This window comes from Pristiophorus japonicus, chromosome 4 (genome assembly GCF_044704955.1).
Source record: "Pristiophorus japonicus isolate sPriJap1 chromosome 4, sPriJap1.hap1, whole genome shotgun sequence".
In the NCBI taxonomy this organism is placed as follows: Eukaryota; Metazoa; Chordata; class Chondrichthyes; family Pristiophoridae; genus Pristiophorus; species Pristiophorus japonicus.
Window position 1 is genome coordinate 160,459,846 of NC_091980.1, and position 23,253 is coordinate 160,483,098.

The 23,253-nt window shown below is 45.7% G+C and overlaps 1 protein-coding gene across 1 annotated transcript in view; it reads right to left on the reverse strand.

Moving 5' to 3' along the window:
• Positions 1-8,376: 8,376 nt before the first annotated feature.
• The window catches only part of LOC139262708 (probable G-protein coupled receptor 139), a 38,796-nt gene continuing 23,919 nt past the window's right edge, over positions 8,377-23,253 (reverse strand). The window contains exon 2 of the mRNA XM_070877860.1: positions 8,377-9,278. Within this exon, the coding sequence (XP_070733961.1) occupies positions 8,377-9,278 (902 nt within the window). The remainder of the gene's footprint in view (positions 9,279-23,253) is intronic.

Here is a 23,253-nt window from a genome sequence, read left to right on the forward strand (position 1 = left end):
GGGGTCCTTGTGCATGAATCCCAAAAAGTTAGTTTGCAGGTGCAGCAGGCAATCAGGAAGGCGAATGGAATGTTGGCCTTCATTGCGAGAGGGATGGAGTACAAAAGCAGGAAGGTCCTTCTGCAACTGTATAAGGTATTGGTGAGGCCGCACCTGGAGTACTGCATGCAGTTTTGGTCACCTTACTTAAGGAAGGATATACTAGCTTTGGAGGGGGTACAGAGACGATTCACTCAGCTGATTCCGGAGATGAGGGGGTTACCTTATGATGATAGATTGAGTAGACTGGGTCTTTACTCGTTGGCGTTCAGAAGGATGAGGGGTGATCTTATAGAAACATTTAAAATAATGAAAGGGATAGACAAGATAGAGGCAGAGAGGTTGTTTCCACTGGTCGGGGAGACTAGAACTAGTGGGCACAGCCTCAAAATACGGGGGAGCCAATTTAAAACCGAGTTGAGAAGGAATTTCTTCTCCCAGAGGGTTGTGAATCTGTGGAATTCTCTGCCCAAGGAAGCAGTTGAGGCTAGCTCATTGAATGTATTCAAGTCACAGATAGATAGATTTTTAACCAATAAGGGAATTAAGGGTTATGGGGAGCGGGCGGGTAAGTGGAGCTGAGTCCACGGCCAGATCAGCCATGATCTTGTTGAATGGTGGAGCAGGCTCGAGGGGCGAGATGGCCTTCTCCTGTTTCTCATTCTTATGTTTTTATGTTCTTATGACTTGCTTGCTGGTTTCTCGGGTGCCAACAGATCCTTCATTAAAGCGTATATTTTCTAGCCAGAGCTGGTCAGGAGATGGGCTCTTCTCTTGTCTGACTTATCGTCGCCTAACCAGTCTTTGGTTACAAAGCTTTGCTGAAGCCTTCCTATAAAGTCCTCCCAATTGTCTCCCGCATTGTACTTTTCATCTGATCCGTTGTTCGCCATTCTGTGGATTCTGTAATCCCGTAACTCGTCGCCACTGTAAAGTCCTGTCCCCTCAGTACAGATTCACACGAGGCATGTAGTGAAGTCAAGGTCACTCTGGACCTGCATCTTTATTTCACAGCTCTGAAATGCTGTAGTTGCCTGAGACCTGTCCTTATATACCTGTCTCTTGGTGGTAAGGTATGCTGGTGGTTACAGGTCATATCTTATTACAGTCATGTATAGCATATTAGGATACAGTTATATATAATAATGTAAGATACATGACAGGTGGGACGGTGTAGAGGGAGCTTTACTCTCTATAAAGAGAATTCAGAAGAAACTTCTTTACCCAGAGAGTGGTGAGAATGTGGAACTCGCCACCACAAGGAGTGGTTGAGGCAAATAGTCGATGCATTTAAGGGGAGGCTAGACAAGCATATGAGGGAGAAGGGAATAGAGGGTTGTGCTGATAGATTTAGATGAGGAAAGACGGGAGGAGGCTCGAGTGGAGCATAAACGCCGGCATGGACTGGTTGGGCCGAATGGCCTCTTGCTGTGCCATATATCCTGTGTATGTAATGATGGAACAGGATCTGAGGGGCTGAATGGCCTCTTCCTGTTCCGATGTAAGCCACCCACTAGCTCCTGATTTCAGTACATGGCACCTGAAATATTCATTGGGTTGACCGAGGTAATGGGAAAACAATCCATCGGCGTTCATTTCTTTTAAGTTCGATTTTTGCTGTGGATTGAGAGATGCTACCCTTTGATATCTTATGCAAACACAAACTGTCAGGAACTGCATTGTAAAAGATTGTACCAGCACAGGGTGCAGGACCGAAATGTGATATCAGCAAATAAATGGCACGCAATAAAACGGCTTTCTCGTGCAATTACTGTTAATCTGCTGCTGAGCTGCCCTTAGAGCAAAGAGAGCGTGCTGAGAATTGGCTGGTGGAGGGGTGGGGACACAGCTGTCTTCCCTAGTTTCATGCTCTCATCTCCTGGGGACCGTCGTTCATCAGGGAGCAGTTCCAAGTGCTCCAAGGGCCCCTCCCCACAACTGGCTCAGCTGCCTGTTCTTCAGCCATAGGGGCATTACAGAGCCAGGACCAATCCGGTCCTTGCCTGCAATTTGAACAGAGGTCGCTGCACATCAAGAGCGGGAGCCCTGACTAATTTATTTTGGATTTTTTCCTCCCCTCCCTCTCTAGCCGAGGGAATACTGAGCTTCCCAGCCGCTCTCCCCAAGGGAGGAGAGCTCGAACCTAGGAGTGTCCTGATCTGAAATGGCTCGGTACCACGGTGGAGGGTGCCAGCTGACCCACTGGCGTCTGCAAGTTTAGAGGCTGACCCAGAGTCGGCGAGAGGTGCGTGGAGAGGCGTCGGGAGTTCGTTGGTGAGGCCAAGAAAAGGCACAGCAGGGAGTCCGGGGCCCAGAGTCGGCGAGAGGTGTGTGGAGAGGCCAGCCGGTGCAACTACAGGGAGAAGGCAAAAAAGAAGTAGAAAGAAACAGAAAGGTGACGTCACAGCCAAGGGGGTAAGTGATTGGCTGGTGATTGGTGAGTAGCTTTTCTTTTTTCTCTTCTATAACAGTGAGTAAACTTTAGCATTGTTGTTGCCTATCTAAGGGTTAAGTCATGGCAGGACAGCTCGGTCACGTGTTATGCTCCTCCTGTACCATGTGGGAACTCAGGGACGACTCCAGTGTCCCTGACAACTACGTGTGTGGGAAGTGTATCCGCCTCCAGCTCCTGACGGACCGCGTTGCGGAGTTGGAGCTGAGGGTGGATTCACTCTGGGGCATCCACGATGCTGAGAATGACGTGAGTAGCACATGTAGCGAGTTGGTCTTATCGCAGGTGAATGGTCCACAGCCAGAAAGGGAATGGAAGACCAGCAGGAAGAGCAGTGCAAGGAAGGTAGTGCAGGGGTCCCCTGTGGTCATCCCCCTGCAAAACAGATACACTGCTTTGAGTACTGTTGAGGGGGATGACTCATCAGGGGAGTGGAGCAGCAGCCAGGTTCATGGCACCGTGGCTGGCTCTGCTGCACAGGAGGGCGGGAAAAAGAGTGGGAGAGCGATAGTGATAGGGGATTCAATTGTAAGGGGAATAGATAGGCGTATCTGCAGCCGCAATCGAGACTCCAGGATGGTATGTTGCCTCCCTGGTGCAAGGGTCAAGGATGTCTTGGAGCGGGTGCAGGACATTCTTAAAAGGGAGGGAAAACATCCAGTTGTCGTGGTGCACATTGCTACCAATGACATAGGTAAAAAAAGGGATGAGGTCCTACAAAACGAATTTAAGGAGCTAGGAGCTAAATTAAAAAGTAGGACCTCAAAAGTAGTAATCTCAGGATTGCTACCAGTGCCACGTGCTAGTCAGAGTAGGAATCGCAGGATAGCGCAGATGAATACGTGGCTTGAGCAGTGGTGCAGCAGGGAGGGATTCAAATCCGTGGGGCATTGGAACCGGTTCTGGGGGAGGTGGGACCAGTACAAACCGGACGGTCTGCACCTGGGCAGGACCGGAACCAATGTCCTAGGGGGAGTGTTTGCTCGTGCTGTTGGGGAGCAGTTAAACTAATATGGCAGGGGGTTGGGAACCAATGCAGGGAGACAGAGGGAAACAAAAAGGAGACAAAAGCAAAAGACAGAAAGGAGATGAGGAAAAGTGGAGGGCAGAGAAACCTAAGGCAAAGAACAAAAAGGGCCACTGTACAGCAAAATTCTAAAAGGATAAAAGGTGTTAAAAAAACAAGCCTGAAGGCTTTGTGTCTTAATACAAGGAGTATCCGTAATAAGGTGGATGAATTAACTGTGTAAATAGATGTTAACAAATATGATGTGATTGGGATTACAGAGACGTGGCTCCAGGATGATCAGGGCTGGGAACTCAACATCCAGGGGTATTCAACATTCAGGAAGGATAGAATAAAAGGAAAAGGAGGTGAGGTAGCATTGCTGGTTAAGGAGGAGATTAATGCAATAGTTAGGAAGGACATTAGCTTGGATGATGTGGAATCTATATGGGTAGAGCTTCAGAACACCAAAGGGCAAAAAACGTTAGTGGGAGTTGTGTACAGACCTCCAAACAGTAGTAGTGATGTTGGGGAGGGCATCAAACAGGAAATTAGGGATGCATGCCATAAGGGTGCAGCAGTTATAATGGGTGACTTTAATATGCACATAGATTGGGCTAACCAAACTGGAAGCAATACGGTGGAGGAGGATTTCCTGGAGTGCATAAGGGATAGTTTTCTAGACCAATATGTCGAGGAACCAACTGGGGGGGAGGCCATCTTAGACTGGGTGTTGTGTAATGAGAAATGATTAATTAGCAATCTCGTTGTGCGAGGCCCCTTGGGGAAGAGTGACCATAATATGGTGGAATTCGACATTAGGATGGAGAATGAAACAGTTCATTCAGAGACCATGGTCCAGAACTTAAAGAAGGGTAACTTTGAAGGTATGAGGCGTGAATTGGCTAGGATAGATTAGCGAATGATACTTAAGTGGTTGACTGTGGATGGGCAATGGCAGACATTTAGAGACCGCATGGATGAACTACAACAATTGTACATTCCTGTCTGGCGTAAAAATAAAAAAAGGAAGGTGGCTCAACCGTGGCTATTGAAGGAAATCAGGGAAGTGGCATACAAATTGGCCAGAAATAGCAGCGAACCCGGAGACTGGGAGAAATTTAGAACTCAGCAGAGGAGGACAAAGGGTTTGATTAGGGCAGAGAAAATGGAGTACGAGAAGAAGCTTGCAGGGAACATTAAGACGGATTGCAAAAGTTTCTATAGATATGTAAAGAGAAAAAGGTTAGTAAAGACAAACGTAGGTCCCCTGTAGTCAGAATCAGGGGAAGTCATAACGGGGAACAAAGAAATGGCAGACCAATTGAACAAGTACTTTGGTTCGGTATTCACTAAGGAGGACACAAACAACCTTCTGGATATAAAAGGGGTCAGAGGGTCTAGTAAGGGGGAGGAACTGAGGGAAATCCTTATTAGTCGGAAAATTGTGTTGGGAAAATTGATGGGATTGAAGGCCGATAAATCCCCAGGGCCTGATGGACTGCATCCCAGAGTACTTCAGGAGGTGGCCTTGGAAATAGCGGATGCATTGACAATCATTTTCCAACATTCCATTGACTCTGGATCAGTTCCTATGGAGTGGAGGGTAGCCAATGTAACCCCACTTTTTAAAAAAGGAGGGAGAGAGAAAACAGGGAATTATAGACCGGTCAGCCTGACATCGGTAGTGGGTAAAATGATGGAATCAATTATTAAGGATGTCATAGCAGTGCATTTGGAAAGAGGTGACATGATAGGTCCAAGTCAGCATGGATTTGTGAAAGGGAAATCATGCTTGACAAATCTTCTGGAATTTTTTGAGGATGTTTCCAGTAGAGTGGACAAGGGAGAACCAGTTGATGTGGTATATTTGGACTTTCAGAAGGCTTTCGACAAGGTCCCACACAAGAGATTAATGTGCAAAGTTAAAGCACATGGGATTGGGGGTAGTGTGCTGACATGGATTGAGAACTGGTTGTCAGACAGGAAGCAAAGAGTAGGAGTAAATGGGTACTTTTCAGAATGGCAGGTGGTGACTAGTGGGGTACCGCAAGGTTCTGTGCTCGGGCCCCAGCTGCTTACATTGTACATTAATGATTTGGACGAGGGGATTAAATGTAGTATCTCCAAATTTGCGGATGACACTAAGTTGGGTGGCAATGTGAGCTGTGAGGAGGATGCTATGAGGCTGCAGAGCGACTTGGATAGGTTAGGTGAGTGGGCAAATGCATGGCAGATGAAGTATAATGTGGATAAATGTGAGGTTATTCACTTTGGTGGTAAAAGCAGAGAGACAGACTATTATCTGAATAGTGACAGATTAGGAAAAGGGGAGGTGCAACGAGACCTGGGTGTCATGGTACATCAGTCATTGAAGGTTGGCATGCAGGTACAGCAGGCGGTTAAGAAAGCAAATGGCATGTTGGCCTTCATAGCGAGGGGATTTGAGTACAGGGGCAGGGTGGTGTTGCTACAGTTGCACAGGGCCTTGGTGAGGCCACACCTGGAGTATTGTGTACAGTTTTGGTCTCCTAACCTGAGGAAGGACATTCTTGCTATTGAGGGAGTGCAGCGAAGGTTCACCAGACTGATTCCCGGGATGGCGGGACTGACCTATCAAGAAAGACTGGATCAACTAGGCTTGTATTCACTGGAGTTCAGAAGAATGAGAGGGGACCTCATAGAAACGTTTAAAATTCTGACGGGTTTAGACAGGTTAGATGCAGGAAGAATGTTCCCAATGTTGGGGAAGTCCAGAACCAGGGGTCACAGTCTAAGGATAAGGGGTAAGCCATTTAGGACCGAGATGAGGAGAAACTTCTTCACCCAGAGAGTGGTGAACCTGTAGAATTCTCTACCACAGAAAGTTGTTGAGGCCAATTCACTAAATATATTCAAAAAGGAGTTAGATGTAGTCCTTACTACTAGGGGGATCAAGGGGTATAGCGAGAAAGCAGGAATGGGGTACTGAAGTTGCATGTTCAGCCATGAACTCATTGAATGGTGGTGCAGGCTAGAAGGGCCAAATGGCCTGCTCCTGCACCTATTTTCTATGTTTCTGTGTTTCTATGTTTCTATCTAACCCCCTGTACCTGCCCCAGGAGTGATTGATGGGACAGTGTAGAGGGAACTTTACTCTGTATCTAACCCTCTGTACATGCCCTGGGTGTGTTTGATGGGACAGTGTAGAGGGAGCTTTACTCTGTATCTGACCCATGCTGTACCTGCCCCGGGAGTGATTGATGGAACAGTGTAGAGGGAGCTTTACTCTGTATCTAACCCATGCTATACCTGTCCTGGGAGTGTTTGATGGGACGGTGTAGAGGGAGCTTTACTCTGTATCTAACCCATGATGTACCTCCCCCGGGAGTGATTGATGGGACAGTGTAGAGGGAGCTTTACTCTGTATCTAACCCATGCCATACCTGTCCTGGGAGTGTTTGATGGGACATTGCAGAGGGAGCTTTACTCTGTAAAGATGAATAATGATTTATAAAGGCTTATAATGATCTACGATAGGCCATGAAAATTTTAAAGCAATGCAAATAAAGCATTTATGATGATTTATTAAGGGTGATAATGAATTATGAAGCATTTTAATTTACAAAGTTTGCAGGACACGAATGCCGCCATGTTTCTGTTGTGCGGGATCCTGCCACTTCGATCATTGAGCTGCACCGCCATCTTTGTCTAAGGCACAGCGGCCGCCACCTTAGTACAGGCGGGAGTTCCAGTGCTTCAGGTAGCCATCTTTGTATAGGGCACTGGTGCCTTTTCAGAGGGGCCTGACAGATCACCTGCCTCTCACAGGGAGCCCAGTGTAGACAGTGTGTGACTGAGTGTGTTAGGACACCCTCAAAGCGTCCCTGATAAAGTGCGACATCCCCACTGACACATGGGAGTCCGTGGCCAAAGACCGCCGTAAGTGGAAGAAGTGCATCCGGGAGGGCGCTGAGCTCCTTGAGTCTCATCGCCGCGAGCATGCAGAAATCAAGCGCAGGCAGCGGAAGGAGCGTGCGGCAAACCAGACTCCCCACCCACCCTTTCCTTCAAACACTGTCTGTCCCACCTGTGACAGAGACTGTGGCTCTCGTATTCGACTGTGCAGCCACCTAAGAACTCATGCTCAGAGTGGAAGCAAGTCTTCCATTATTCCAGGGGACTGCCTATGATAATGATGATGATGATGATGATGATTGTGTTAACATTCACCCAGATCCCCCTCCCCTCACAGTGAGCCTAGTGTAGACAGTGTGTGAGTGAACGTGTTAATATTCACACTGATCACTGGCCCCTCGCAGGGAGCCCAATGTAGATACTGTGTGAGTGAGTGTGTTAATATTCATACTGATCACTGGCCCCTCACAGGCAGCGCAGTGTAGACAGTGTGTGAGTGACTATGTTAATATTCACCCGGATCACTGGCCCCTCACAGGGAGCCCAGTGTAGACAGTGTGTGAGTGAGTACGTTAATATTCATCCGGATCACCCTCCCCTCACAGGGAGCCCAGTGTAGACAGTGTGTGCGTGAATGTGTTAATATTCACCTGGATTACTGGCCCCTCACAGGCGTCACTGTGTCTGTAAGTGTGTTAATATTCACCCAGATCACTGGCCCCTCACAAGAAGCGCAGTGTAGACAGTGTGTGAGTGAGCGAGTTAATATTCACCCGGACCACCCTCCCCTCACAGGGAGCCCAGTGTAGATGGTGTGTGAGTGAGTGTGTTAATATTCACCTGGATCACCCTCCCCTCTCAGGGAGCCCAGTGTAGATGGTGTGTGAGTGAGTGTGCTAATATTCCCCCGGATTACTGGCCCCACGGTACACACAATATTGGGCTGCATTGGGCTCGAAGGCTGCAAAGTCTCTGGCTCTTCTCATCTTTTAATGAATTTCACAATCAGAGTAAAGAGATATTTCCCCATATTCTTCAGCTGCACTCTGAACTTAGTCTGAGTCAAGGCATAAACACCCGTGTTTGTGCAGCAACTGAGGAGCTGCAGCATAAATCCCAGTTCTCGTATATAACCAGGTGGTTCTGCAACCACATAAAGCATGCACGATATCCGGTAACTTATAAAATACACCATAAAGAATGTCCATAACAGTATGAAATTGCCCGAGATAACAAACAGTGAAATGATGGATTTCCTGCGGCTCGCCATCTCAGGGTCTCTGGGACTCTCCCCAGCGCTGTCTCCCTGGAGTCTCCTGCGGGCTCTGCTGGCCACTAAGATGTGTCTGACGGTGACAGCATTGAACAGCAGAATCAGAACAAATGGGATCCCTGGGGTGAGAATATAATAAAGGAGCTCGATTGCTGCCCAGACCAGTGATTCCAAAGCATCGGGTGTTGCACCACAAAACCAGGGCTCGTTCTGAAGCCAATAGTAACCAAAAAACTTAAAATACCAGGAGATGTTCTTTAAACAGCTCAGCACAGTCACTGTTCCCAAAACCACAGCCGCCGTCTTCTTGGTGCAATATTTTGTTTTCAGCTTTGGGCAACAAATGGCCACAAATCGATCAAAGGTGAAAGTGATGGTGAACCAGACAGAACAGTCTGTGGCTGCGTAAAGCAGGATGGCGTGGATATTGCACACGGGGATGTCCCACAGCAAACCAAACTGTTCCACATAAATAATGGGAATGTGCCTCAATATCAGGTCGATGATAACAACTAGTAGATCCGACGCTGCCATGGCCACCAGGTAACGAGTGACACATTTGGTGAGACCACACTTTCCCCGAGACAGGATCACAATCGTCACTAAGTTAACTGTGAGAAAGGGAAATAAACAGGGAAATTATACATCAGCCAAGAGCAAAAGCAGCAGTTTAATAAAATTCGGGGTGAACCCTGCAACTCATTACCTACATTCAATGATATAATCTAACTTTTTTTACCAGTGGAGCTGAATACAGGGCTTATTGTAAGAATAATCGGGAATACATTGTGGAATCAATAAATGAATGAGGGTAAATACAACAGAAAAGTAACAGATGTTTGATCAATGAGAGATTAAATGCTGGTTCTACCTTTTGCCCAAGAAACAAAAGCACCGCGCAAGGTACCAGGAACACAAAGGACCAGAACCTCTCAGGAAGCCTTCGTGTCCCGAGATCAGTCCGCATTTGGAGCGCTGCAATTTGCTTCTGTGTCCCTGTGTTAGGGAGGGGGAAATCCCACTTGGATTCATAAGAACATAAGAACATAAGAAATAGAAACAGGAGTAGGCCATACGGCCCCTCGAGCCTGCTCCGCCATTCAATAAGATCATGGCTGATCTGATCATGGACTCAGCTCCACTTCCCTGCCCGCTCCCCATAACCCCTTATCCCCTTCCTGCTCCTGGTTAGAATATATATTATATTAAGAACTGAAAATGAATGCACTAGCAAAATACAGAAACTGCAATCTTGGCGTGCAATAATTACAGGCAGTTATATTTAAAATGTACGAATGTAATATGATAATGCTAAGATATTAAATACAAGTGCACTGCAGTTATAAAGATAACTGGTCACGGAAATAGGTCTGTCCTATCCACTCTATCTAGGCCCCTTATGATCTTATACACCACAATAAGGTCTCCCCTCAGCCTCCTCCGTTCCAAAGAAAACAACCCCAGCCTATCCAATCTTTTCTCATAGCTAAAGTTTTCCAGTCCTGGCGACATCCTCCAAGATACTGATGAACTCTTTAATGAATTTCGGTCTGTTATCTCCACTGAACATTTGTAACAGATCAGAAGAATGTTTTCATGGTTTAGGAGACTTTCACCGAATGGCGAAGGGTCATCGACTGAAATGCTAACTCTGTTTCTCTCTTCACTGATTTAGCCTGACCTGCTGAGTATTTCCAGCATTTTCTACTTTTATTTCAGATTTCCAGCATCCGCAGTATTTCGCTGTTGTTTTCACCTAATGCTCAGTATGGTAACTGACACAGAGTCACAGGATCTCATCCTTGCAGATCACATACACATCTTTAAATGGGACATTTCTTTACCCAGAGGGTGGTTGGACTCTGTATCTCACTGCCTGAAAGGGTGGTAGAGGCAGAAACCCTCATCACATTTAAAAGTTACTTGGAAAGTGTAAGAAATCTTTAAACCCAAAGAAATTGTAAATTATAAAAGAAATAATGATTTTTATAAAATAAGTACTTGTGCCAGCTCAGCAAACACAGAGAGCTAAGGTCACAGCAAGACAAGGCAGAAAAACAGGCCTTCAAGACCAAGCTATGGGGATAAGGAGCCTTAAAGATAAACAAGCTGTCCCTTGAAAGGGCAACAAGACATTAAGACAGAGATAAGGACGAAAATGACCTCGTAAGTACACTTTCCCCTGTAATTGGACTATAGGATGAGTAAAAGATGATTGACACCAGGTATCAACAAGCCCATCGAAATAATGTATAAAAATGGGTGACCAGAGGGAAAAACAGGCAGTTAGGGTCAGAGGCTTTCTCAGGGTGGATGAATACTGGTTGAATAGCCTAACACCTTGGTTAGGTCCCAGCCTGTGAGGTGGACGCATGCTGGCTAACGGCCTAACACCTCCTACAGCTCGACGAGCAACCCAACATTGGTGGTCGATGCCACAGACTGCAGGGATCCACCAATCCGAGTCCGCCGCTCTGCCTCACCGTCTGTCTGTCCGTCCATCCCGTCGTTTCGCTCCATGTAGACTGCTCTCAACTGTCACGGGTTGTATGTCTATTACACCTATCTTAACCATATGTAGTATAAGAACATAAGGAATAGGAGCAGGAGTAGGTCATTTGGCCCCTTGAGCCTGCTCCGCCATTTAATAAGATCATGGCTGATCTGATCATGGACTCCGGTCCACTTCCCTGCCCGCTCCCCATAACCCTTTACTTCCTAGCGCTCAAAATTCTGTCTATCTCTGCCTTAAATATATTCAATGACCCAGCCTCCACAGCTCTCTGGGGCAGAGAATTCCACAAATTTACAACCCTCTGAGAGAAGAAATTCCTCCTCATCTCAGTTTTAAATGGGCGACCCCTTATTCTGAAGCTATGCCCCCTAGTTTTAGTTTCCCCTATAAGTGGAAATATCCTATCTGCATCCACCTTGTCGAGCTCCCTCATTATCTTATATGTTTCAATAAGATCACTTCTCATTCTTCTGAGCTTCAATGTGTATAGACCCCACCTACTCAACCTATATTCATAAGTCAACCCCCTCATCTCCAGAATCAACCTAGTGAGCCTTCCCTTAACACCCTCCACTGCAAGTGTATCCTTCCTTAAATACAGAGACCAAAACTGTACGCAGTACTCCAGCTGTGGCCTCACCAATACCTTATACAGTTGTAGCAGGACTTTTCTGCTTTTATACTCTGTCCCCCTTGCAATAAAGGCCAACATTCCATTTGCCTTCCTGATCACTTGCTGTACCTGCATACTAACTTTTTGTGTTTCATACACAAGGACCCCCAGATCCTTCTGTACTGCAGCACTTTGCAATTTTTCTTCATTTAAATTATAATTTGCTTTTCTATTTTTTCTGCCGAAGTGGAAAACCTCACATTTTCCCACATTGTACTCCATCTGCCAATTTTTTGCTCACTCACTTAGCCTCTCTATATCCCTTTGTAGATTTTTTGTGTCCTCCTCACAACTTGCTTTCCCACCCATCTTTGTATCATCATTCTCTACCCCAGAAAGTGAATTCTCTATCCCAGAAAGTGAATTCTCTACCCAGAAAGTTGTTGAGGCCAGTTCGTTAGATATATTCAAAAGGGAATTAGATATGGCCCTTATGGCCAAAGGGATCAAGGGGTATGGAGAGAAAGCAGGAAATGGGTAATGAGTTTGAATGATCAGCCATGATCTTATTGAATGGCGTTGCAGGCTTGAAGGGCCAAATGGCCTGTTCCTGCACCTAATTTCTATGTTTCCATGTTTCTATCAGCAAACTTGGCTACATTACACTCGGTCCCTTCATCCAAGTCATTAATATAAATTGTAAATAGTTGAGGACCCAGCACCGATCCTTGCAACACCCCACCAGTCACTGTTTGCCAACCGGAAAATGGTCCATTTATTCTGACTCTCTGTTTTCTGTTTGTTAGCCAATCCTCTATCTGATTATGCTTTAAAACTGTTGCTCTTAAATAAAATATCTTACAAATCCTAAGACCCTTTGGGTATCTGTGTGTGACCTGTGGTCTTAATCTTACACTATCCACTTAAAGAGCCGTGACCTACAGGGCTACGGACCTAGTGCTGGAAGGTGGGATTAAGTACATAAGACATAGGAGCAGGAGTAGGCCACATGGCCCCTCGAGCCTGCTCTGCCATTTAATAAGATCATGGCTGATCTGATCTTGGGCTGAGCTCTGCTTCCCTGCCCACTCCCCACAACCCTTCACTCCATTATCACCCCAAAATCTGTCTATCTCTACCTTAAATATATTCGATGATCCAGCTTCCACAGCTCTCTGGGACAGAGAAGTCCATGGATGTACAACCCTCTGAGAGAAGAAATTCCTCCTCATCTCAGTTTTAAATGGGCGACCCCTTATTCTGAGATTATGCCTCCTAGTTCTAGATTCCCCCATGAGGGGAATCATCCTCTTTGCATCTACCTTGTCAAGCCCCTCAGTATCTTATATATTTCAATAAGATCACTTCTCATTCTTCTAAACTCCAATGAGTATAGACCCAACCTACTCAACCTTCCTTCATAAGTCAACCCCTTCATCTCAGGAATCAACCTCGTGAATCTTCTCCCTACTGCCTCCAATGCAAGTATATCCCTCCTTAAATAAGGAGACTAAAACTGTACACAGTACTCTAGGTGTGGCCTCATCAATACCCTGTACACTTGTAGCAATACTTCACTGCTTTTATACTCCATTCCCCTTGCAATAAAGGCCAACATTCCATTTGCCTTCCTGATTACTTGCTGTACCTGCATACTAACTTTTTGTGTTTCATGCACCAGGACCCCCAGGTCCCTCTGTACTGCAGTATTTTGTAATTTATCTTTGAGCTGGAGGCAACGCATTGAATGTGTGAGGTTACACAGTGAAGGGAACTCCTTATCTAAAGCAGGGAGAAATCGCCATGTGACATCATTAGGCCTCACTGTAACTGGCATAAATTACAGCCCAGCACGTGACTGGAAAAGAGAAGGCTGAAGCATAGAAACATAGAAAATAGGTGCAGGAGTAGGCCATTCTGCCCTTCGATCCTGCATCACCATTCAATAAGATCATGGCTGATCATTCACCTCAGTACCCCTTTCCTGCTTTCTCTCCATACCCCTTGAGGTCCCTTTAGTCATAAGGGCCATATCTAACTCCCTCTTGAATATATCCAATGAACTGGCATCAACAACTCTCTGCGGCAGGGAATTCCACAGGTTAACAACTCTCTGAGTGAAGAAGTTTCTACTCATCTCAATCCTAAATGGCCTACCCCTTATCCTAAGACTGTGTCCCCTGGTTCTGGACTTCCCCAACATCGGGAACATTATTCCATCATCTAACCTGTCCAGTCCCGTCAGAATCTTTGACGTTTCTATGAGCTCCCCTCTCAACCTTCTAAACTACAGTGTATAAAAGCCCAGTTGATCCAGTCTCTCCTCATATGTCAGTCCAGCCATCCCTGGAATCAGTCTGGTGAACCTTCGCTGCACTCCCTCAATTGCAAGAATGTCCTTTCTCAGATTAGGAGACCAAAACTGAACACAATATTCCAAGTGAGGCCTCACCAAGGCCCTGGACAATTGCAGTAAGACCTCCCTGCTCCTATACTCAAATCCCCTAGCTATGAAGGCCAACATGCCATTTGCCTTCTTTACTGCCTGCTGTACCTGCATGCCAACTTTCAATGACTGATGAACCATGACATCCAGGTCTCGTTGCATCTCCCCTTTTCCTAATCTGCCGCCATTCAGATAATATTCTGCCTTCGTGTTTTTGCCACCAAAATGGATAACCTCACATTTATCCACATTATACTGCATCTGCCATGCAGTTGCCCAATCACCTAACCTGTCCAAATCACCCTGCAGCCTCTTAGCATCCTCCTTGCAGCTCATACCGCCACCAAGTTTAGTGTCATCTGCAAACTTGGAGATATTACACTCAATTCCTTCATCCAAATCATTAATGTATATTGTAAAGAGCTGGGGTCCCAGCACTGAGCCTTGCGGCACTCTACTAGTCACTGCCTGCCATTCTGAAAAGGACCCGTTTATCCCGGCTCTCTGCTTCCTGTCTGCCAACCAGTTCTCGATCCATGCCAGTACATTACCCCCAATACCATGTGCTTTGATTTTGCACACCAATCTCTTGTGCGGGACCTTGTCAAAGGCCTTTTGAAAGTCCAGATACACCACATCCACTGGTTCTCCCATGTCCACTCTACTAGTTACATCCTCAGAAAATTCTAGAAGATTTGTCAAGCATGATTTCCCTTTCATAAATCCATGCTGACTTGGACCCATCCTGTCACTGCTTTCCAAATGCGCTGCTATTTCATCCTTAATAATTGATTCCAACATTTTCCCCACTATTGATGTGAGGCTAACTGTTTTTTTTTAATTACCCGTTTTCTCTCCCTCCTTTTTTAAAAAGTGGTGTTACATTAGCTACCCTCCAGTCCATAGGAACTGATGCAGAGTCGATAGACTGTTGGAAAATGATCACCAATGCATCCACTATTTCTAGAGCCACTTCCTTAAGTACTCTGGGATGCAGACAATCAGGCCCCGGGGATTTATCGGCCTTCAATCCCATCAATTTCCCCAATACAATTTCCCGCCTAATAAGAATATCCTTCAGTTCCTCCTTCTCACTAGACCCTCGGTCCCCTAGTACATCCGGAAGGTTATTTGTGTATTCCTTCGTGAACACAGAACCAAAGTATTTATTCAATTGGTCTGCCATTTCTTTGTTCCCCATTATAAATTCACCCGAGTCTGACTGCAAGGGACCTACGTTTGTCTTCACTAATCTTTTCCTCTTCACATATCTATAGAAGCTTTTGCAGTCAGTTTTTATGTTCCCGGCAAGCTTCCTCTCATACTCTATTTTCCCCCTCCTAATTAAACCCTTTGTCCTCCTCTGCTGAATTCTAAATTTCTCCCAGTCCTCAGGTTTACTGCTTTTTCTGGCCAATTTATATGCCTCTTCCTTGGATCTAACAATATCCTTAATTTCCCTTGTTAGCCACGGTTGAGCCACCATCCCTCTTTTATTTTTACTCCAGACAGGGATGTACAATTGTTGAAGTTTATCAATGTGATCTATAAATGTTTGCCATTGCCTATCCACAGTCAACCCTTGAAGTATCATTTGCCAGTCTATTCTAGCCAATTCACGCCTCATGCCGTCGAAGTTAGCTTTCCTTAAGTTCAGGACCCTAGTCTCTGAATTAACTGTGTCACTCTCCATCTTAATAAAGAATTCTACCATATTATGGTCACTCTTCCCCAAGGGGCCTCGCACAACAAGATTGCTAATTAATCCCTTCTCATTACACATCACCCAGTCTAGGATGGCCAGCTCTCTAGTTGGTTCCTCGACATATTGGTCAAGAAAACCATCCCTAATACACTCCAGGAAATCCTCCTCCACCGCATTACTACCAGTTTGGTTAGTCCAATCTATATGTAAATTAAAGTCGTCCATGATTACAGCTGTGCCTTTATTGCACACATCCCTTATTTCTTGTTTGATGCTGTCCCAAACCTCACTACTACTGTTTGGTGGTCTGTACACAACTCCCACCAGCATTTTCTGCCACTTGGTATTCCGTAGCTCCACCCATACTGATTCCACATCATCCAAGCCAATGTCCTTCCTCACTATTGCATTAATTTCCTCTTTAATCAGCAACGCCACCCCGCCTCCTTTTCCTTTCTGTCTATCCTTCCTGAATGTTGAATACCCCTGGATGTTGAGCTCCCAGCCTTGGTCACCCTGGAACCATGTCTCCGTGATGCCAATTACATCATATCCATTAACTGCTATCTGCGCAGTTAATTCGTCCACCTTATTCCGAATACTCCTCGCATTGAGGCACAGAGCCTTCAGGCTTGTCTTTTTAACACACTTTGCCCCTTTAGAATTTTGCTGTAATGTAGCCCTTTTTGTTTTTTGCCTTGGGTTTCTCTGCCCTCCACTTTTACTGTTCTCCTTTCTATCTTTTGCCTCTGTCTCCCTTTTATTTCACTCTGCCTCCCTGCATAGGTTCCCATCCCCCTGCCATATTAGTTTAACTCCTCCCCAACAGCACTAGCAAACACTCACCCTAGGACATTGATTCCAGTCCTGCCCAGGTGCAGACCGTCCGGCTTGTACCGGTCCCACCTCCCCCAGAACCGGTTCCAATGCCCCAGGAATTTGAATCCCTCCCTTCTGCGCCACTTCTCAAGCCACGTATTCATCTGAGCTATCCTGCGATTCCTACTCTGACTAGCACGTGGCACTGGTAACAATCCTGAGATTGCTACTTTTGAGGTCCTACTTTTTAATTTAGCTGCTAGCTCCTTAAATTCGTCTCGTAGGACCTCATCCCGTTTTTTACCGATATCATTGGTACCTGTATGCACCACGACAACTGGCTGTTCACCCTCCCTTTTCAGAGTGTCCTGCACCCGCTCTGAGACATCCTTGACTCTTGAACCAGTGAGGCAACATACCATCCTGGAGTCTCGGTTGCGGCCGCAGAAATGCCTATCTATTCCCCTTTCCATTGAATCCCCTATCACTATCGCGCCCCCATTCTTTTTCCTGCCCTCCTGTGCAGCAGAGCCACCCTTGGTGCCATGAACTTCGCAGCTGCTGCCTTCCCCTGATGAGTCAGCCCCCTCAACAGTACCCAAAACGGTGTATCTGTTTTGCAGGGGGATGACTGCAGGGGACCCCTGCACTACCTTCCTTGCAATCCTCTTCAGCCAGAAGTACCGAATGGATGATTCATATTTGCCTCCTCCTGAGGTCGCCACCATCACAGAATCCAGTCTTCAGACAATTCGATTCACTCAACGTGATATCAAGAAACGGCTGAGCACACTGGATACAGCAGAGGCTATGGGCCCCGACAACATCCCGGCTGTCATGCTCCAGAACTAGCCATGCCTCTAGCCAAGCTGTTCTAGTACAGCTGCAACACTAGCATCCACCCAACAATGTGGAAAACTGCCCAGGTATGTCCGGACCACAAAAAGCAGGACAAGTCCAATCCGGCCAATTACCGCCCCATCAGTCTACTCTCAATCATCAGCAAAGTGATGGAATGTGTCTTCGACAGTGTTATCAAGCACCACTTACTCACCAATAACCTGATCACCGATGCCCAGTTTGGGTTCCTCCTGGGCCACTTGGCTTCAGGCTTCAATACAGCCTTGGTTCAAACATGGACAAAAGAGCTGAATTGCAGAGGTGAGGTGAGAATGACTGCCCTTGACATCAAGGCAGCATTTGACTGAGTATGGCATCAAGGATCCCTAGTAAAAATGAAATCAATGGGAATCAGGGGAAAACTCTCCACTGGCTGGAGTCATACCTGGCACAAAGGAAGATGGTTGTGGTTGTTGGAGGTCAATGATCACAGCCCCAGGACATTGCTGCAGGAGTTCCTCAGGTCAGTGTCCTACGCCCAACCATCTTCAGCTGTTTCATCAATGACCTTCCCTTCACCATAAAGGCAGAAGTGGGGATGTTCGCTGATGACTGCACAATGTTCAGTGCCATTCGCAACTCCTCAGATAATGAAGCAGTCCATGCCAGCATGCAGGCCTGGGCTGATAAGTGGCAGGTAACATTCGCGCCACACAAGTGCTAGGCAATGACCATCTCCAACAAGAGAGAGTCTAACCACCTCCCCTTGACATTCAATGGCATTACCATCTCTGAATCCCCCACCATCAACATCCTGGGGGTTACCATTGAGCAGAAACTTAACTGGACCAGCCACATAAATACTGTGGCAACAAGAGTAGGTCAGAGGCTGGGTATTCTGTGGCGAGTGTCATACCTCCTGACTGCTGAAAGCCTTTCCACCATCTGTAAGTCACAAGTCAGGAGTGTGATGGAATACTCGCCACTTGCCTGGATGAGTGCAGTTTCCAATAACACTCAAGAAACTCGACAACATCCAGGACAAAGCAGCCCACTTGATTAGCAACCCATCCACCACCTTAAACATTCACTCCCTCCTTATCAAGATACACTGCAGCAACTCGCCAAGTCTTCATCGGCATCCCAAACCCGCAACCTCAGAGTGGGAAAACAGAGTTTGGTAAGTGGGAGAGTTCGGTGAAGTGGGGGCGGGAGGTGTTGCTTTGCCTTGTTGTTCCTAACTTTTTCCGCAGAGCGGCGGCGTACCTGAGTGGGAGCAGACTGAGACCCAAGATTGGGGATAACAGCCAGAGCAGACCACAGCATACGGTTAGTGTGATCTCCTGGGCTAGTTTCGATCACCTAGTTGGGTCGGAGAAGAATTTTCCCAGATTTTTTTCCCCAAATGGCCTGGGTTTTTATCTGTTTTTTTGCCTCTCCCAGGAGATCGCACGACTCCGGGTGAGGAGAACTCTGCTGTGTGACATCACAGGTAAGGCAGGTAAGTGATTGGTAGTGATTGTGGGCTAAGTTTTTCATTTAAATTACCATATAGCATATATCTAAATTCTAAAAACTAACCTTTATTTGTTTAACTCATTTAATAAACTATATACTTGACTGACGCTAAACTAATTAATTCAATAAAATAATGGGAAAACAGGAGATGTGTTGCTGCTGCAATATGTGGGAGCTTCTGGACGTTTTGGTCCAGGGCGATTACATCTGCAGTAACTGTCTGCGGCACGATGAACTTTGGCTCCGAGTTGAGGAGCTGGAGTCCGAGCTGCAGACATTGCGAGACATCAGGGAGGGAGAAAGTTACCTGGACCTTTTGCTCCAGGAGGCAGCCACTCCCTCTAGATTAAATACTTTAGAATTGACACATGGTCAGGGACAGGAGGCTGTGACTGCGAGTGAAGCAGGTAAGGGGATCCAGGAGGTAGTATTGCAGGAACCTCAGTCCCTGCACTTGTCCAATAGATTTGAGGTTCTTGCAACCCTTGTGGACGAGTGTGCAGACTGCGGGGTGGACGAGCAGACTGACCAAGGCACCGTGGTGCAGAAAGCCATTCAAGTGGGGGGAGTAAAGAGGCAGGTGGTTGTAGTAGGGGACAGTATAGTTAGGGGGATAGATAGGGTTCTCTGCAGCCGAGAGCGTGCATCCCGAAGGCTGTGTTGCCTACCTGGTGCAAGGGTAAAGGACATCTCCTCCGGGCTGGAGAAGAACTTGGAGTGGGAGGGGGAGGATCCAGTTGTCGTGGTACACATAGGTACCAATGACATAGGTAGGACTAAGAAAGAGAGAGTTTGAACAGTTAGGGACTAAATTGAAAAGCAGAACCACAAAGGTAATAATCTCTGCATTATTACCTGAGCGCCGAGCAAAGTGGCATAGGGTCAGTAGAATCAGGGAGATGAATGCGTGGCTCAGAGATTGGTGTGGGAGAAGTGGGTTTCGATCCGTGGGGCACTGGCACCAATACTCGGGAAAGAGAGAGCTGTTCCGTGGGAACGGATTACACCGGAACTGTGCTGGGACCAGAGTTCTAGCGAATCGAATAACTAGGGAGGTAAGACAGGGCTTTAAACTAAATAAGGGGGTGGGGCGGGGGGGAGGGGTTGGGGAGGACGGTCGCAGTAGAGAGAAATCTAGAATGCTAAAGAGAAAAGAAAAGGAAGTGATGCAGGAAAGTGATTGTGGTAAGGATAACCAGATGATGTCAGGAAGGGACAGAGCATACAAACAAAAGAGTGCACTTCCAGGTAAGAAAAAATAGCGATAAGACAAATAGGGCTATAGTACAAAATAATGTTAAGATGTCTAATAATGTTAAAAAGACAAATCTAAAAGCACTGTATCTGAATGCACGAAGCATCTGTAATATGGTAGACGAATTAACAGCGCAAATAGATGTAAACGGAAAGGGTTAGGGTTGCAATTACGGGGACATGGTTGCAGGGTGACCAGGGTTGGGAACTGAATATCCAAGGATATTCAATATTTAGGAAGGACAGGCAAAAAGGAAAAGGAGATGGTGTGGTGTTGTTAGTAATGGATGAAATCGGAGCAATAGTGAGAAGTGATATTGACTCAGAAAATCAAGATGTAGAATCAGTCTGGGTGGAGCTAAGGAACACCAAGGGGCAGAAAACATTGGTGGGAGTTGTCTATAGGCTTCCAAACAGTAGTGGTGATGTAGGGGATGGCATCAAACATGAAATTAGAGATGCATGTAACAAGGGTACTATAGTAATCGTAGGTGACTTTAATCTACATATAGACTGGCCAAACCAAATTAGTAATAATACCGTGGAAGATGAATTCCTGGAATGTGTACGAGATGTTTTTTTAGACCAGTATGTTGAGGAGCCTACTAGGGAATAGGCTATCCTAGATTGGGTATTCTGTAATGAGAAGGGATTTGTGCGGGGTCCTTTAGGGAAGAGTGACAATAACATGATTGAATTCTTTATTAAGATGGAATGTGAAGTAGTCCAATCCGAAACGAGGGTCCTAAATCTAATCAAAGGAAACTATGAAGGTATGAGGAATGAATTGGCTATGATAGATAGGGAAGATTCATTAAAAGACATGATGGTGGATAGGCAATGGCTAACATTTAAGGAACAATTGCATGAATTGCCAGTTATACATTTCTTTCTGGCGCAAAAACACAAAAGGAAAAGTGGCCCAACCATGGCTAACAAAAGAAATTATGGATAGTATTAGATCCAAAGAGGAGTTATACAAAGTTGCCAGAGAAAGTAGCAAGCCTGAGGATTGGGAGCAGTTTAGAATCCAACAAAAAAGGACCAAGAGATTGATTAAGAGGGGTAAAATAGAGTATGAGAGTAAACTTGCAAGGAACATGAAAACCGAACAAAAGTTTCGACAAGTACGTAAAAAGAAAAAGATTAGTAAAGACAAATGTAGGTGCTTTACAGACAGAAATGGGAGAATTTATAATGGGGAACAAGGAAATGGCAGAACAATTAAATAAATACTTCAGTTCTGTCTTCATGGAAGAGGACACAAATAACGTCCCAGAAATGCTGGGGAATCAAGGGTCTAGTGAGCAAGAGGAACGAAAGGAAATGATTATTAGTAAGAAAATAGTACTGGAGAAACTAATGGGACTGAAGGCTGATAAATCCCCAGGGCCTGATGATCTGCATCCCAGAGTACTAAAAGAGGTAGCCATGGAAATAGCAGATGCATTAGTTGTCATCTTCCAAAATTCTATAGATTATGGAACAGTTCCTGCAGATTGGAGGGTGGCAAATGTAACCCCACTATTTAAAAAAGGAGGGAGAGAGAAAACAGGAAACTACAGACTGGTTAGCCTAACATCAGTCGTAAGGAAAATGCTGGAGTCTATTATAAAGGATGTGATAATGTCACACTTAGATAATATCAACGGGATTAGACAAAGTCAACATGGATTTATGAAAGGAAAATCATGTCTGACGAACCTACTGGAGTTTTTTGAGGATGTAACTGATAGAATAAATAAGGGAAAACCAGTGGATGTAGTGTATTTGGATTTTCAGAAGGCCTTTGATAAAGTCCCACATAAGAGGTTAGTATGCAAAATTAAAGCACGTAGGATTGGGGGTAATGTATTGGCAAGGATTGAAAATTTGTTAACTGACAGGAAACAGAGAGTAGGAATAAACAGGTTTTTTTCGGGTTGGCGTGCAGGAACTAGTGGAGTACCACAGGGATCAGTGCTTGGGCCCCAGCTATTCACAATATATATAAATGATTTGGATGAGGGAACCAAATGTAATATTTCCAAGTTTGCTGACGACACAAAACTAGATGGGATTGTCAGTTGTGAGGAGGATGCAAAGACGCTGCAGTGCGATTTAGATAGGTTGAGTGAGTGGGAAAACACATGGCAGATGCAGTATAATGTGGATAAATGTGAAGTTATCCACTTTGGTAGGAAAAACATAAGGACAAAGTATTATTTAAATGGTGATAGCTTGGGAAGTGTTGATATACATAGGGACCTAGGTGTCCTTGTACACCAGTCATTGAAAGCAAACATGCAGATGCAGCAAGCAGTTAGGAAGGCAAATGGTATGTTGGCCTTCATTGCAAGAGGATATGAGAACAGGAGCAAGAACGTCTTACTACAGTTATACATGGCTTTGGTGAGACTGCACCTGGAGTATTGTGTGCTGTTTTGGTCTCCTTACCTAAGAAAGGATATACTTACCATAGAGGGAGTGCAGCGAAGCTTCACCAGACTGATTCCTGGGATGGCTCTGATATCTTATGAGGAGAGATTGGGTCGACTAGGCCTGTATTCACTAGAGTTTAGAAGGATGAGAGGGGATCTCATTGAAATGTATAAAATTCTGACTGGGTTGGATAGACTAAATGCAAGGAGAATGTTTCCCCTGGCTGGGAAGTCTAGAACAAGGGGTCACAGTCTCAGGATATGGGGTAGGAAATTTAGGACCGAGATGAGGAGAAATCTTTTCACTCAGAGGATGGTGAACCTGTGGAATTCTCTACCACAGAAGGTTGTGGAGGCCAAGTCACGGATTATAGTTAAAAGGGAGATAGATAGAGTTCTAGAAACAAAAGATACAGGATCAGCCATGATCATATTGAATGGCGATGCAGACTCGAA